At 39.6% G+C, this 17,870-nt stretch overlaps 1 protein-coding gene across 4 annotated transcripts in view; it reads right to left on the bottom strand.

The window, feature by feature from the left end:
- Nucleotides 1–2,450: 2,450 nt before the first annotated feature.
- Nucleotides 2,451–17,870, bottom strand: part of ALDH1A2 (aldehyde dehydrogenase 1 family member A2) — a 57,725-nt gene continuing 42,305 nt past the window's right edge. For 2 of the 4 annotated variants that reach the window (XM_074156468.1, XM_074156470.1), the window contains exons 8-13: nucleotides 14,951–15,053; nucleotides 11,976–12,160; nucleotides 11,066–11,230; nucleotides 10,196–10,353; nucleotides 9,318–9,392; nucleotides 2,451–4,724 (exon numbers count right to left, since the gene is read on the bottom strand). In XM_074156468.1, coding sequence (XP_074012569.1) covers nucleotides 4,652–4,724; nucleotides 9,318–9,392; nucleotides 10,196–10,353; nucleotides 11,066–11,230; nucleotides 11,976–12,160; nucleotides 14,951–15,053 — 759 coding nt within the window. In that variant the 3' untranslated portion in view covers nucleotides 2,451–4,651. The remainder of the gene's footprint in view (nucleotides 4,725–9,317; nucleotides 9,393–10,195; nucleotides 10,354–11,065; nucleotides 11,231–11,975; nucleotides 12,161–14,950; nucleotides 15,054–17,870) is intronic. The other 2 variants (XM_074156469.1, XM_074156471.1) reach the window with 1 other exon arrangement.

The raw sequence follows: 17,870 nt of genomic DNA on the forward strand, positions 1-17,870 counted from the left end.
AGATGTGCTTTTTCTCCCCCTCTCCCAGTAAGCTAAGGGGATTAGGGACATTATGCAACAGCTGTGGTGACTTATCCCAGGTGTACCAGGAGCCAGGTCACCCTTGTGCCTTCTCTACTCGCTGTCTTTGGGACAGATTCTCAGGTGTGTGTTTGTGCACAGCCCCTAGGCCTCAGTCTCAGCTAACCAAGCACTTGGTGCTGAGCACCACCCCAGTGCAGCAGCTGCGGCTGCGCAGACAGCTTAACCGGCTCTTCCCCACTAAAATGACTGAACTTGCGCTGCAGCCAGCTGTAATAATCCATTGCTTGTGTTAACCTTGAATTCCAGTGTGTCAGTTCCGGTCCTCTGAGAAAAATTAAGCAAGTGCTTATTGAAACCAGCATCCCAGCACTCCGCATTGTGCTGTGTGAAGGAGGAAAGTGGGACCCCAAGACCTAGTAGTAGCATATTCTAGCCACACTTTGGTCATCTGACTTTATACCATCTATCCCTATAAATGGCCCAACTTCATGCTAAAGTCTTTGCTTTGGAAGTTCCTGGCAGAGCCACACATAGTTTCCTCCCTGATACCTTGTCCCCAAACCAGGACATTCCTGTGTGCTGTCAGTGCACACAGAAGGTACAGTGAAGATACAGAATCAACTATGTGTTTAACGAGGACGAGGAAGAAAGATGCGTTTTATGCAGCTGTAGTCTAAAGTGCTGAGAGAAGTCTGTTTGAATGGGTTGGGAATGCTGATGGCATCTACTAGCCACGGAGGCTTTTCCTGCCTCTTGACAGATAACAGCACTGTGAATATCAGTCATTGTGGTATGAAGTTGTTATGAGAAAAATAACTTCCTGTGTTGATGGACTGAACATGCAGTAAATGGAGATGTATGGATGCAAATGTAAGGTGGTTGTAAATGTAGCTCTCCAGAGCTCTAGGTGTGACCGTGCAGAGACCCATAAGTAAACAGTACAGCGTATTACTTGTCTTTGACTTCCTCTCTAGCTAAATTGGTGCCCTGAATTCAGTGTTATTATGGGTTCTCTTTCCTCCAGGACAGAACTGAGAAATGAGAGGGCACTGTAACACAGTGCTTCTGCATGTGCAAGGCAAGCTTTTCCATCCTGGCCTTTGTGGGGAGGAAGGGAAAAGCATTCTTTGTAACAGGGCACCAATAAATGCGTGAATGCTGTTCAGGGGTAGTATCAATGTCTATCGCTTTGTCTGAAGGCCACAGAAGTGAAATTCTTTTTGCCTTTCTTCAAATCCTTTCCCAGAAGGAATGCACAGTTATTTCCAAACTCTCCCTTTACTAGACCTGTGTACACATTTATTGATATATTTACTTTCAGCAGCTGGAGCTCCACAGAGTGCTTATTTACTATGGACTGAACGTGGCTCATTTCATTAGATGACAAGACTCTTGTTTTCAGTGGGTTCCAGAACAGCCTTCCTTCATTCATTTTGCTTTCAGAAAAGCACTCAATTTCTTGTGCCCTTGTGACTGCTTGGAGGGGTGAAGCGGGTTGCAAAAAGGTCAGAGAGATGGGGAATATGGACGGTACTAATTGTCCACTCAAAGTTCCATGACATGTCCATGCCACTAGTTAAATAGAAATGAAACTCTGCTCAATATATTCCTGATATCCCAGACTTTCAGGAACAGTACTCCTTTTTGAGAATGCAATCTCACTCCTATTATTAAGTTTTATTCTGTTTTATCCCATCTGTTTTAGTCAAGTTACTTTATTGTGATTGCCTGTAGAGTGTTGATTAAACCAACAGTATTATTCTGTGACACTGAGGTATAACCATTGCTTGCCATACAATGAAGTAGTTTGGCCTTATTAACTGAGTAGTTACTTTATCTAAAAGGCACCATTTCAAAAGAGGAATGCTGTTCCTGGCAATGGAAGTAACCCTGGAATAAAGGAAGTGCTTGAGGGAGAGTTGTATAGTACCTGGCCATGTGAATTTTACTGGCTGTCAAATAACATTCAATCTGTCCTTTTCTGATGTTTTAGCCTTTTGAAATTAAAGTAGAATATCACTCCGTAAAAGATCTGAGTGTCAGTTTAATCATCTCTGTGACTCATCTACTGGAGAAAGAACAGGCATCATGATTTTTTTTAAACATTATCCAAAATTCAAGCTGTGATGCAGCAGTTTGCAAGGGTGCCCCACTGATTCTGATGATTTCAGACCTTCCCCAATAGCTAAACTTTATGACCATGAGGGTGAGGATGAACTTTGGCTATGACCTAGATCTGCAATTCACAAGTGTTTTTCATACAGCTGCAATAATATTCCAGAAAATGTAATTGGCCTTTTACTTCATTCACTTTTGCAAATGAAAATAAAGCTACTGTGAGAGCAGATCTTTTGCTAAGAAAATATTTGTTTTAATATTTTTATAGCTCTGTCAACAATAAAGGAGTCTCACAGTCTAAAGTCTTTCTCTAAACCTTTTTAATGGAAAAAACTTCATAGAAAATATCCTTTTACTTTTTTAATAACATATAACTATATACATGATTAAAAACTGTAACAAAAAGCTGCAGGGACTGAAAAAATGTTTTGTTGGATACATGCAGATGGTACATTTAAAAAAGGATTTCACAAATCCATGTACATCAAATGGAGCTGCAGTGATAGGGTTGAAAAAAATGGTAACTCTCTATTATTTACCTGAATGTATTGGGAATAAAGCACAGACATACAAAATACACAAAAAGAATACAAAAGAGTACATGGTGTAAATGCTGTTAGGACAGGAAGTTTCTTTTTTTAAGTAAATAGGAGAAAAGAAGTAAAATCTCCTTTCTTCACATTTTATATTGCAGTTTAAAAGATAACTAATCTCTTACTTGCTGTATTTTGTTTTTCTTAACTCTGGCGTACACTAGAGTAGAAGTCTATGGCATTTGCATTTAACAACTCAGGAATATTTTGATTCATCTCCATGTTGGTGAATGCACTGTCATTTCTGAATATCATGTATACATATTGCTTTAAAACCACATACACAGTTTGACATGAGTTAGAAATGCAAAATATTGAGGACCACACTACAAAGTGCTGGATGCTCTTTGTCCTAATCTAGCAGTATGTTCAAGGACACACACAACTTCAAATCTAAGAGGAATTCCTCAGAGAATAAAGGAAATTAAGAACAATGTAGAAATGATTTCATGATCAGGTCTGGAGTTTTCAACAGTTTGTAGTATACACTCTGCAGCTAGTTACACCTGAGGCCATAATTCTGTCCTTGCACCCCAGATAATGTAGCTACACAGTCTAGATGATTTACTGTACCTTTAAGATAAAATTTCTTAATTCTAAGTTAAAACATAAAATGAAACATCTTTAAAAATGTCTGGGGAATCGGTGAGCTCTGCAGCTGGTAAGAAGAAAGAGATGGTGTTTAGTTTGTTAGTTACAAGTTGGAAGAGATTCTGTAGGCAGCAGGAAATAAAGTGACAGGTTTTAAACACGTCAATTCTAAAAGAACTTGCTCATATTTTTGTCCTGGGCCAAAAAAAGAACACATAATTGAAAAGTCAGTACCAGCCAGTAAGCTCACCTGAGGCTTACAAGCATGGTGAGGATGGCAAAGCCGTCATTTAGTAAGAAAATAAAGTCGGGCTTACTTCTTGTTAGGAGGGGTTTTGCTGGGTTCTTCCTGCTGTAATGAATATTTAATGATTCCCAGTGTAATCAGAGGCAGTTTAATAGCAAACATGGAGTCTGCATGTGCGTATACTTGTTTAAAAAAAGAAAAAAGGTGAAAACAACAACAGTAACAACAACAACAAAACTAGGCAAGCAGTGAAAGCTGAAATATTCTGTGAAGCGTTGGGATCTGTTCCTGTTCTCCTTAACACCCTCCCACTCTGCCTGGCCATGCTCTTTTGGAAGGCAGGTAAAACCTTTCAAGTTCCTGTAAGTGAGGGAGAATTTTTGCTTATAGCAAGACATACAGTAATTATGAAAATAAGCTCTGAAAACCAAATCTCTGTGGGTCATGAAAGCCAAATCTCACTAATAAGTATTTGGATCTCATTGCCCATATAATGGTTTAATTCCCTCCCCAGTCTGACCTCTTTATGCGAGCATGCTAATTGCAAAGTTGCCAGTATACCAGTTTTTGGCTCATTACTTTCAGATTTCGGAGTCTCTTATTTTCTAAGAACATCAGTGATACTTGTTTATGTTGTTCATTGCTAGCATTTTGGGTAAAATCTGGCTTGTAAAGCCCTGATTGAAATTAGACTGTCAGCACAAGGCAGGTCTGTTTGAGAAGGCAACCTGAAAGCAGTAAGACTTATTTTGTTTATTTAAAGACGAGATAAATGTGTGTGTGCATGCATTTGCATTTAACAGTTTTATAGCTAGAACCATTATTAACGATGCCCAATAGCAATTTTATCTCGTTATGATTAGTTTTATAAAGATGTAACAATTCTCAGGAGAGTTCTATGAAAACATGCAGAGTTGGTTTGCATTAGGTATGCAATTAATGTGCCCAGTATATATGTTGCAACTTAATTTCTTAAATATATATTGTGTAACACTTTTTATTCCTGAGTGCTGGTCTCCATAAGGAACAGAGAGGGTGGCATCATGTGCTCTTCTGCACAGTGTGGTCCTTCGTCATTTTAGGAATTCTTCTGAGGGATCTTTATTGTCACAGTTTTAACTTCAGAATATTCTCTCAATCCACATTCACCCCTAAAAAACAAATTGCAGCATCAGCTTACACCAGACATTAATTTTTTATTGAGCAAAAACCTGCAAAGTGATTCCTTGATAAAGTTAAGATATAACCCAAACTTCTTGGCATAGGTTTCTGTTGTATTATGATTTCATACAGGTTTTCCTTTCATGCCATCTTTCAGAAAACCTGAAGATGGAGTTTCAGCGTAGGTCAAAAGAACAATGGATGGCTCCAGCGTTTGATAAGGCAATACAGAATGACATTAAACCCAGAAATACTCACTGTCCGTTGATGAAACTATTGGGAGTGAATTGACGTCCTCTGTCCTTTCCAGACCTTGAAAATGTCCAAACACCAAAACCTACACCACTGGCCAGTGAAATTACTGCTTATATTTGCACTCGAGAAAGAGAAGGTCCAAACTGAGTACTCTGGAAAATGAACTACTTACAACCCTGGATAAAGCTGTACTTGAGTCCTAACCCACTGATCTTTTTTCCCTGACAAAACATCCAGCAGCAGAAATCAGCATTTGCATGTACTGTGAAAGAGCGGTCAGCCTGCTCAGTTTTCCACCAGATTTACGTAGACCACCTCTTTTTGTCCTGGCACAGCATTTCACATGAGAGATTCTATCCTGCTAGAAGCCAGCCACTTAGTAGGTCCCAGTCATCTCACACGCAGCTCTGAGAGGCACATGTTCTGCTCTGGGTAAATTATGCTTAAGAAATGGGTGTTTCCAAATGCTACGTAGATTTTGTTGTAGTCAGCTCCAGCCTGGCTTATCTCTTGGGCAACTCTGCTGAGGTTTAGAGTGGATATTGCATGGCTCCTTGGGAGTTATGCCTGTCTTCTCTGAAGTATAGGTATTTGCATTTGCTGTGCATATTTTGAGTCACGTCATTAGTTAAGTTCTAATATGTTTGCTGGATGCTGTGTATGTAAAGCAAACAGCATCCCCACCTCAAAACAGGTACAGTCCAAGTCTAGAAGTAGAGTATCTCTTCTGTCTGAACTCATACAGGGGTTCTTTTGCACAAGCTCTTACAGACATTTGTTTCTTGGTTAAATTTTTATCCCCACCCTAAAATACAGCCAATACTTCTCCCTTACTTATATTAAAATCTAAAAAGTGCTCACAAGTGTATCATCTTAGCATGTTTACTATTTAACACTGCCTTCCCTCTGAATCCAGCTGTGCAAAATTTAATGCCAACTGCACCATAAAGAATATTTCAGGGGAATTCCTGAGAACTTCCGTCTAATACGTGTTGCTTTCAGAATGGAGTGAGGGGCCACTGTACAAAGCAATTAAAGCCCTCTCTATGCCCCCAGTGTTGCATCAAGTATTTGCTTACTTTACTGCATTTACCTCTACACTGTAAATTTTACACAAAATATAACATTGGGGAAGAACTGCTGTAACCTTCCTTGGAAAGTTAATTCATTTGGACAGAAATATAAGTATTTACCAGCACATTTCACTCTACCTGCAGTTTTGAAAACTTTCTGACATGCCTGTTGGCTTGGTAAGCCTTACCATGTGATAAGAGTGGTTGATAGTTAACTCACTGATTCAGTAGGCATTTTAAGATTTTCCAGTCTAAGGAAATATATTAGTAAAGATTTTTTGACATGTGAAAGGTTCCCATTGATTTGGACCACCCCACCCCCAGCTTTCAGTAGAAAGTGGTAGATTTGTCTCCAAAGAACGACCAAAAACTGTAGCTATTTATCAGGCTCGGCTGAGCCACAGAACCGTTCCCTTATGGCTCAGTGGAAGCTGTCACCGGGAGCTGCATGGAGCCCGATAACTAATGCTAGTGAATCTCTCTGTGAGAAAGTTTCTGCGTGATTCAGCAGGGCTGCGCCTTGGCTCCAGACACCTGTTGGACACATTTTTGCAAGTCAATAGATAACCTAGCCAACAGAGTATCCGTTGCCTTTATGTATGCTCTAGCTGCCAGTTGGTTTATCATCATCTGGCAAACAAAATTACATGTATTTATTGTCTGTTTCTTCAGCTCAAGGCTTCAGGGCCTTGCACATTTTTTTCTGTCTGAAAGTTTGGAAGTGGACAACTGTGATGAATTCTAAGGCAGATCTTTTTTAAGTTAAAACGTTGCCCTTGCTGAATAGGAAGATGGGTTATTCCAGACATTCAGAGCAGAAGAGTCAGTGCAAGTTCAATTAAAGGGCTCACTTGTCCCCACAGCCTAATACAGAGAAGTAGGGAGCAATAACATCCTGTTCTATGGCCACTTGGGTCAACTTGGACAGGGTGAGAACAAAGGTTGTGTCTGTGAAAAGGAAGGAGCCCACGGGTCAAGTTTGCATGATGCTATCCCTCGTGAGGGAAAGGGAACAAATTGCTCTTCGAAAAGAAGTATTACATACCCTCTTCCCTCCCTCAGTCCAAGAGAAAAGAAATAAGGAAAAGAATTGTAACTCTAAGCCATTCTCCTGCTTGCACTTCTTTTTGAGAATGCAATTATGCACTGCTGTATCTCAGAGCTATCCAGACAATAATAATTCCTATGACATTAAAGGACAGCTTTCAAGTAGAATGGCACCTCTTCCCCTTGAAGACACTTGGACAGAGACCAGCATTTTGGGGAACTCTGTCTAATATGAAAAGGCCACATGTGGCTATGTGGGATGAATCACCTGATTTTTAGTTACAGGAGTTAAATTTTACACCACTCAGGCAGTGATAATAAGCTTTAAAGAAGTGTAACTGTAAAAAAATCCCTCTTTTAGATGTCTTTAAGAATACAAGAATATTGTAAGTAGCCTTAACGTGAACAGAAATCAGTTGTATTGCGAGTTCTGGTTCTCTACTGGTATGCACATACCCTGCTACATTTTGTGGGAGTGTAAAATGAATATAGCAGACCTCAACTTTCTATGTTCATTTCTTTTCCCCACGTGTGATAAAAATCTGTCAATTTAAATGCAGGAACAAAACAGGTTCCAGATAATACAGTGCTAGCACAGACAGCACAGTGGCACAGTTATGATCTGGCTGGAACATAGTATTAGCTTAGCAATGACATACACGTATGGACACTTTCTCTTCTTTTTTTTTTTTTTTTTTTTTGTTCTTTAATTGCCTGACTCAACATTACTTATGCTGTAAAACATATCCCTTAAAAACAGGGATCTAAGAAACCATGGCATTTTAAATAAAAAGTATGCAGATATGAATGCAGGGGGGAGGAGGTGAGTTAGAAGGTGATATCTGATCAAAGAGGTTCTGAGAGGAGCAGAATAGTTACTTATAAGTAGGTTTTCAGGCATCTTTGTGAGATAGAGAATATTGCCATTCCCAACATTTATTATGATGAATATTTTCAAAGCTGTAGATGGCAATCGAGTGTACAACTACCACAGATTTTTCCATGGGAGCTGGGGTGCTGCCTGGTTTCCCCCCTTTCAAAAACTCAACGATATCGATATGCGAATATTTTGCTTGCACAGTTAACCTCCCTGAAGTCAATGGGGTCACTCTTGAGTGTCAAGTTACTCATGTGCTCTATCGAACTTAGTAGTTTTAGAATATTTTCACAATGATAAGAGTTAGATGAGCTGACATATTTATGCCAGTGTGAGATCACCTCATAACTCATGAATGTGGAGAATAGTATGAATGTGTTATTCAAAGTACTCCCTAATGAGGGAAAATATTTCAGACTACATAGAGCTTATTTTATAGATCAAGTTGTATACTTCAACATATTTAAAGTTTTAAAGAGTTTGACCTTACTTTAGTTTTACTGCTCAGTTTGCCATTAGCCATAAGCTATTTTGAAAGCTTAGGTGAGACATATCTGGTGTACATGCCTCCTGCACAGAAATTAATTGAATCCTTTGTATGCATAACCAATCTGGGGCTGATGCAATTGCTAAACTTCCTCATGATTGTAATGAGAATTAAAAACTGCTAAGACTTTAAATCAGGTACATGGGACAATATTTGAGCGTGGAGCTCCATTTCAAAATATTTGGCACTTAGTTCAAAATGGAATAAGAAAAGACAGAAGGTGATTTTTTTGAAAGGGATGTAAATGCATTTGTCTATCCTTCTCTAGGCCTGATTTCATTTAACATTGTTCATAAATCTGGAAGAGATAGACAACATTTTAATAAAATTCAGATGCACCTATATTAATAAATGTAGGAAAAAATAAAGGAAAAATAGCAAAAGAGGCACAACATAAGGCAAAACAACTCTAAAACAAGTACATCAAACCAGTCAACAAGCACACAGCAGTACCAAAAAGAGAATCTTTCTGCAGAAGTGCTGGTTAATATGGCTAAGAAAAACTCTCAGAAAACACAGGTTACAAGTTTAGAAAAACACTCAGAAATTTTCAGTTCCTATCAGAATAAGAAGGCAGTTCCAGTAATTATTTGCTCTGCTATGTAAAAAAAAAAATTAAAAAAAAATGGCATTTAGGACTGGCAATGATTATCAGTCATCCTATATTATGCCCTGATCCTCAGACAGGCATACTTCCAGATCTTAATTTGCATGGAAGGATTCAGTAACGTTTAATAAGTTGTAGAGCTGAACACAGTTTAGAAGACAGCAGTGTAATACTTACATTTCTCTCCCATTGCCAGACATTTTGAATCCTCCAAAAGGACTTTGGGCATTTAAGGCATTGTAGCAATTTATCCTGTAACAGGAAAAGACATTAAGTCCAACTGTGCTGTCAGCAAGACCTTTGGAGAACTCAAGGAGAGGCTGAAACTTGTGGAGCTAAGGATGCTGTATGCCTCTTAGTAATAACAAACTTGTCTAATGTTGAAAATAAATGAGGGATTTATGCCACAAAACCAGCATTCTGCTCCTTACTCATAAGGAGAACGGGATTTGGCCTGTGAGAGCTGGAGAAGGGCACTGAACACTTGGACGCAGCTTCAGTAATGAACTGTTAATCTGCCGACAGACCTCAATGCCAGTTTATAAAACAGAGCTATTAGATTTGAATTTGTCCTTTTCCTCCCTGATTTCTCATGAATCTTTAGTTTACCCAGGCTTGACATACCAAATTGCAAGGTATTAAGCTTTAGAAGGGGCATTACCTACTTCTAAGCATTAGCAAGGATAGGTGTCCCCTCAGTTGCTTAATGTTGTAGAAAGTACATGAGTCTTTGTGCCTTTAGCAGAAGCCTCTCAAGATTCCTATGCTCCACAGAATGGATCATTTATACTCAGCTTTGTTTGTTTTCAGTCATACCATTCAGCTGTGTGGCTGCCATGCAAGGTGCTGGAAAGCAAGTTTTCAACAGCATTCACCTGCAGTGAGCAGAGTCACACCACCTCCCTACAGCTGTTCCGTATCTTGGTTAGTGATTCACCACTAGGATAGTCTAGATAAACATTTTTCAGACACAGGGTGCAAAACTGAGGTGCCATAATGATAGTGAGTCAAACACTTTATCTTCAAGAGCAGGAGTGTGATAACTTCTGCCTTACCAGACTGTCCCAGCCTGCATTGCTGAAGAGACTGTCAGAGCCTTGTTTATGTCATTTGTAAAGACAGCAGCTACCAGCCCAAAATCGGAATTGTTGGCTCTCTCTATAACTTCATCCATGGTTTTAAATCTCAGTATTTCTTGAACAGGGCCAAAAATCTGCAACAAAGATTAATCCTTAATTAATAAACCAGCCCACTCAGAGGCATTTTATTCCTGTTTTATTCTGCTTTTTAATTGTTTTGTCTTTCCTGTTGTACTCTTTACAAATTCCCACAGCAACATTTAATAGTGATAATAGCTGTCTGTAAAACTGCATGAATTCTGAAAGCAGTGGCCTCAGTGGAACTCATACATTCTTCCCTCTCCCATTGATAAGGGAGACCTTATCAATGCTTATAAGTATCTAAAGGGTGGGTTGAAGGAGGAGGGAGCCAGACTCTTTTCAGTGGTTGCCAGTGAGAGGACGAGGGGCAGCGGGCACAAGCTGGAACAAAGGAGGTTCCACTCAAATATGAGAAGAAACTTCTTTACGGTGAGGGTGACAGAGCACTGGAACAGGCTGCCCAGGGAGGTTGTGGAGTCCCCTTCTTTGGAGATTTTCAAGACCCGCCTGGATGCAGTCCTGAGTAACATGCTCTGACATGCTCTGGGCAATCCTGCTTCAGCAGGGGAGTTGGACTAGATGATCTTTATGGTCCCTTCCAACTCTAAAAATTCAGTGAAATTCAGTGAAATTCCCTCAACTTTTTTTTTTTTTTAAATATAGTGGTTATTTTAACTGTAAAGCTTTTGTCTCAGAAAGTAAACAAAAGAAAAAAAAATCATGTTTAGGACATTCTAAAATGTTCTTGCCCATGTGTGTGAATACCTCCTCCTTGGCAATCCGCATGTCATCTGTTACATTGGAGAACACCGTAGGTTCAATGAAGAAGCCCTTTCTTCCTAGCCCTTTACCCCCACATTCAAGTTTTGCTCCTTCAGTAATGCCACTTTGAATCAGTTCCAAGATCTTGTTGTATTGTTTTTTATCAATCTGAAAGAGAGAAGAAGCCATTTGACTTGCAGACTGTGCACTTGAAAATCAAGTCAAAATTGGTTTTTTAGACAAGTCATGTCTCAGTGATTACACTCATGCTTATATTCACTGCTCTTTGAGCTGGAGCTGCCAAAAATTGACAAATAGCTGCTGACCGTAACCTGGGTCTCAGTCTTCTTAAGGATGTGTCCCTTTATGTATGTGGCTGAACCCACATTCTTGCTAAGCAGTCTGGTTTATAAGCACAAACAGAGCAGATGATTATTTTTTGGTCCAGGTTAACTTCCTGAAAATGGTAGAAATCCAGCTATTAGTTATTAGTGGCAGGTACATTTTCTAAAGACCTATTTCTAATTCCGCCCATCTTTTGCTTAAAATTCCTGTCTCTCTAGTGGTCTATAAGCACAGTTATGCTTGTAGACAATTCTTGAAAGTGCATGCCCACAGAGGCTTTTGAGGACTTCTCACAATTTACGTCCGTATCTTGGGGGCTGAATATAAGAATCTTGCTGTTAAAGCTGGGAGGCAAACTTACTGATATTTAAGATGAGAGTTTTTACTTAACAAGAAACACCTCTGAGCTGCACAGATTATCTACTTTAGAATTTCAATCTTTAACATGTTTATCATGTCAGCTACCCTGGACTGTGAGTGAGTATGCATTGACTGACCTCTGTCCTAGTAGAGTTTAAATGCTTCCAGACTCCTTCTGGGCTGTAGAGCTGAAGCACTATTCCTTTACCTGTGGACCTTGTTCTGTAGTTGGGTCAAAAGGACTCCCCACAACTCTCCTCTTTGCACGTTCTACGCTTCTTCTAACAAACTCTTCATAGATTGATTCTTCCACATAAATCCGTGAGCCTGCAGTGCAGCATTGACCTTGATTGAAGAAGACCCCTTGGTGAGCTTGTTCCACAGCATAGTCCACTAAAAAACCAAGACAGCATATGTAGCTCTGAAACATCATAGACACATCTGCTATTGCACCAGTGCCATGTGTATTACAGTGCCACATTCCCAAAACTTCAAAGCAGAAGTAGGATTTGGCTAAAAAAAACAAAACAGTGACCAAGTCAAAACATTCTATTGTTGTGTCGGGCCATAAATGAAGATGATTCATTTCATTTTGTGTCACAATCCCTGTGAAAAGACGTAGTTTTTACATTTGTCTGAAGTTGATATTTTTCTCCATTTATTCCACCCAGGATACAGCGATACCAGGGGGATAACAGGAGCATTACAACTGTTTCAGAAATACTAGATTGCAAGGGACCACTTGGGACTTCAGGCATCATCTATGAGTACACTCATGCTTATATTCATTGCTCTTTGAGCTGGAGCTGCCAAAAATTGACAAATAGCTGCTGACTGTAACCTGGGTCTCAGTCTTCTTAAGGATGTGTCCCTTTATGTATGTGGCTGAACCCACATTCTTGCTAAGCAGTCTGGTTTATAAGCACAAACAGAGCAGATGATTATTTTTTGGTCCAGGTTAACTTCCTGAAAATGGTAGAAATCCAGCTATTAGTTATTAGTGGCAGGTACATTTTCTAAAGACCTATTTCTAATTCTGCCCATCTTTTGCTTAGAAACATCTTCTTGGCCTATACAGGTGACCTCATAGGGCTTTAAAAATATAGGCTAATTATAGAACACTCAACCATTGATTTCTACTCTAACTTCCTTGGAGGTACAACTAACCCATCCACTATCCAAGCTGGAGAGAGGATCCAGTCATACTTAGACATTCAGAGCTAAATTCTCTCATTGGGTGTAACAGCTGTGTAGACAAGAATATTGAATTCATCCTTAAACGGTATGTCCTACAGCACTGTAACACCTCTGTGATCAGCTGTAGCACTTTGGAACATGGCTTAAAGTGTCATCTTTTATGGAATAAACAAAGCAACAGCGCTTTACTTTCAGCACTTTGTAGGCAACTCCATCTAACAGAAATGTCTTATTTTCCCATGAGTGTGGTCTTGAAAAAAAATTATATAGGGTGTTCCCTGGACCACATTCAAATTTTCCCAGGCAGCTCCATGGAGATTGAAAACACTACTGGATAGAACTGATTAAACGATGTTTCTTGCTCTATTGTTAACAGAGTTTTTCACCATGAGGGGCTCTAGCCATTCTCTGGGTTTTTTGTGCACTAAACTTTCAACAGCTTTGTCATGCTTTCTGCTAACTTTTGGCACACAGTGTTCCTCAAAAAGAACAAACAGCTCCTTTGGAATGGTGAGCAAACTGCCGTTCTTAAATAATCAGAGCTTTGAAGTCTGAATCTCAGGTCAAGTGCTGGTGGTTGTAATTATGGGAAGACCAGAGAGCTTTAGTATGATATATTGTGGAACTGACAGTCCTGAAAAAGACTGTGCTGTCCTCTGTGCCTTGTTATTCTCCTGTTGCCTGCAACTTCTCTCCAGGTCCTCAACCTTATTTGGCAGATATAAGTCACAGATAAAACTAGAGCTCTTTATGGGCAGCTAGGAGTATATCTCCTTCCCCTGTGGAAGGCCATAACACAAGACCTGCCCAGCATATTGTTCTGCTAGAAGTGTTCAGGTGATCCAGTCTGAGTTAGTAGGTTAGGAACCTTTGAAATGTGGTGATTTCTGGTGGAAGATGAAGATGAGTAACTGGGGTAGAAGGCTGTAACGTCTGCATCTTTTTAGCTTACCAGGATGACTGTGGCTGTAATTGGTAATACATTTTTATGTAGAAAAGCTGCTGAAAGTTCTCAAGCCTTTCCTAGTCTTTCAGACATTGGTAAATTTTGAAAATGAATATAGGATTGTAACTAACTCTTGTAATTCATGCTATTCAGAATAATTCTTCTATTGACTTTGCCCTTTTAAATTAAAAGACCAAATCCTAATATGTCTATTTATTTGGGTTACAAATTCTCAGAAAATGCATTGAGTACAATGTGCCTGCATAGAGTCTGAAACAGTAGCTCAAAGCAAGGTGTGAACTGTCCCATTCATCCTAATGGGGGGTTAACTTCAAAACCTCCTGCAGACAATTTAGATAGCAACATTTTTAACTATTTCATTGCTGATCATTTAAGCAGAAACTTCCAGTTTGTGTTTTTATTCTATCCTAAATGGTTGTCCTGTGTCTTCTCAGGTGCCAAAAATCTCAGCTGCACAACATCATCCAGCTGCCAAAATCTTCAGCTCCCTGCTGACAGTGGCAATGAGGATATTTCAATAGACAATTCTTCAATTGCGAAAATTTAAAAAATGGAATAATCTCTATTTATAGCTACTATCAAAATGGCTTAACAAAGGACTAGTGCACTGAAGATTAGCAACTCAAGTGTAAATTAAAGCACTTCCTTCTTATAATTGCTGTGAAGCGAAAAAATCACAGAATTTCCAGATTTAAAGCACTAAACCACCTTGCTGCAGAGTTTAGGACAACAAATGTGTATGAGACTGTGACTGTGAATAACGCCACTTGGTGTTATTCTATATGCTTGGTTATAACTTTTTTCTGTTTTCTTGTTGTCTGTGAATCTGTGGGTTCAAATGTGTCTTTTTATAAAAAATCTCACACCTTAGGCTGCTCCTGTGAGACTAAAAAGAGCAATTAGATACAGCTATATTGGTCTATTTCACTTCATACGAAACATGCCCCCAATTTTTTACTTTTAAAAAAAAGAAACCACACAAACATGTTTTAAAGAAAAATATGGAAGTGCTGACTTACAATCAGCATCTGCAAAAATAATGTTTGGGCTTTTCCCACCCAGCTCCAGTGTAACTCTCTTCAAATTACTCCTTCCAGCTGCTTCTTGGATCAGCTTCCCAACCTGAAAGGAAATGGAGACACATTTTACAGGGAATGTAGTCATACAGTTCACTTTAACAGCCAATGTTGGCTATCACTGGAACAGAGCTTTAAACAATCCATCAGATTCTTCAATCCAAACAGATTCTCACAAGCAGTGGACAGCTTTCCAGTTTTTTTTCTAGAAATTGAGAGGGAATAAGGCACAGCACAAAATGTTTGTACCCTTCACCCATTTGTATCTACGCCAAACTGGCTTGGGGCTTTCTTTTAGGGTGCTTTAGGAGGGCTGAATTAAAAAGCTGAAATTGGTGTAACTAGAATTACTTCCATCCAAACTAGTGGCATGTTCACAAGGTTTAGATACCATTATTAAGAAGTTTAGTTATATAATTTTTAGTGGAAAAAATAGATCTGATATCCGAGTATGTATTAAGCCTATTACTATGCATTAGTAATAACTGCTATCATACTTTATACAGTCCAGGTGTTAGTTACCCAAGATGATCACTGCTTTCAGGATTTTTTTCACTCTTACTATTTACAGTTACTAAACTGCTAGCCGACCTGTTAATAGGAGGGCATTTCAAAACACAAAGTACAGAACTTCAAAATACAGTTTTCAGAGCCCAAAGGTGACCATGAAATCATGATAACAGAATATGTGAAATTCTGATGAAATCATCAGCCTTTTCTGCAGGATTAACAGCACACAGCAGAAGACCAAGTAGGGCACCATCCCAGACCTGACTCTCAGCTGCACCACAGATAATCTTCATATGGGTTGAGGAGGTCAAAAGCACCTCCTGAATGTCTTTGTAGATTGTGGGGTCAGCTGGAGCATAATGCAGCCCTGTGGCTGGAGCAGCCACAAACTGCAGATCTCGCCAAGGAACATCAGGGTAGCTTAAATGCTGTAGCAAGCTGACAGCTACATATTTGATGTGTTTCCATGTACAGTTGGAGAGGCAACCACGCTCACTGGAAGGTCTCCCTTCTCTGGATCAATGAATCCAAAATAGATCAGATTTTCTATTGTTGCAGTGTAACTATGCCCATTTTGTAGCTTAGGAGGTAATCACAGATACATTTAGGCCCCTACACAGTAATACATAGGATTAAAAGCATCTATTGACTATTGAGAAGCTTGAGAACTTTGGTAAGTGCTTTCTTTTAAATGGGATTTTTTTTAAGGTCACACAGAAAGTGAGATGTGAAGTGAGATGGGAGTGAGTTCACAGCTGGCCATTTTTCTCCACGTAGTACTCTGTTCTCTCTAGCTGTTTTCTAAGGTCAGGTGAGTGAGATTCCCTGCAGTAAGGGGTTAATGGATGAGAAGCTGAAGGCTTTTCTCTCTCTCCCTCTCAGAGAACTGAAGCCAGTCTGAGAGGGAGAAAGTTAAGTCAGCACTGAAGTAATCAGAAAGCAAATGAAACAGAAACCAGGGCCCCCACAGAAAAAACAAAGCAAAAACCCCACAGGATAATGAAGGAATTGTCAACCACTTCATGTGCCTTTGTGATTAACTGTTTATCTGGTGATACCACCGTCGAGTGTGACTGAGGTTATTTCTTAAAAAAAAAATAAAATAAAATCACAATTAGCTTCTTTTCTTTATCCCTTTATTTCCATCTTATTGATGGAAAGGAGTGTTGACATTATCGTGAAATTCCTTGCATATCCCCTTAATTGGAGCGGATTTTATTGCTATGTTTGACTGACAGCCAGAAGTGAACATGAAAAAGAAGAACCTTTCTGCCCTCCACCCCCACCACATACATCGAGCACGTCATCTGGGAATTCCAATCTCTCAAACTGTGCTGAAAAAGTACACTGGAAACCAGTGAGAGTGCTGTGTTTATAGCAAGTGCCAGCCAATGCCATTCACGCCCTCACTGCCTTCACCCTCCCTCTCTCAAAGAACAACCACCACCTATTTCCCCTCAAAAATTCACAAAGAGCAGACCAAAGAAGCCAGAGCAATGTGTCCAGCCCACCATTTCAGCCTTCCGTTCTACCATTTTAATGTCAAAACTCTTTTGTCCATGTAAGTAAAGATTTTTGAAAGGATTCTATGCAAACAAGCAATTGGCAAATATGCAAGTCTGGATATTATGTATATGGCAAATATTAAAGTCCAAAGAGCTTGGATACAATGGTGTTAATTTGGAAAGTATGGTCCAGAGCATTGTTAATACAGGGAGGTTGTTGTCAAGTTTCCCAGTATAAACTTAACAGAGAGCTTCACTGTGTCCTTCCTGTTAAAAAACAGTGTAGACATCAGGATGGTAGGGGCTCATGCTGATCAGCATTTTTGTTCACTGTGCTCCCGTTGTGCCCTGTGCACTTACGTGTTGAGAAAAGTCTTAGGAAAGGCACCAGTGCTGTGATTTTTTAGTGACAAAGGCAGCCTTTTGTGACTGACCCTCTCTTTATATAGAAAGACAGCATGAAAGGGATAAGTGATAGTGTTCCAATCTGTATGGTCTTTCAGTACATGCTTCCTGTGGTGTCTCTCAGCTATATCCATGAGCTCCCAACAGGCAGTACAGCCTTGCGAGGGAACACTGGAAGAGAGGACTCCCCCACAGATAATGGAGCTGTGCGATTATTCAGCAGGAATGTTGGCAGCAAAAGCCCTGACTCCCCATCCTTGTTTTGAATAGGCTTCAAGATTGATATCAGGAGTATCCCTGGATAGCTTGTGAAGCACCATAACCTTGTAAGCTGCATGGAGGGTGAAGCAGATGTAATTTGGCCCATCTCAAATAAAACAATTTGTTATTCACAACAACAACAACAACAACAAAAAAGATTAAAGAAGCATTTTGTGGCACCC

The sequence above is a fragment of the Numenius arquata genome, chromosome 11 (genome assembly GCF_964106895.1).
Source record: "Numenius arquata chromosome 11, bNumArq3.hap1.1, whole genome shotgun sequence".
NCBI classification, from domain to species: Eukaryota; Metazoa; Chordata; class Aves; order Charadriiformes; family Scolopacidae; genus Numenius; species Numenius arquata.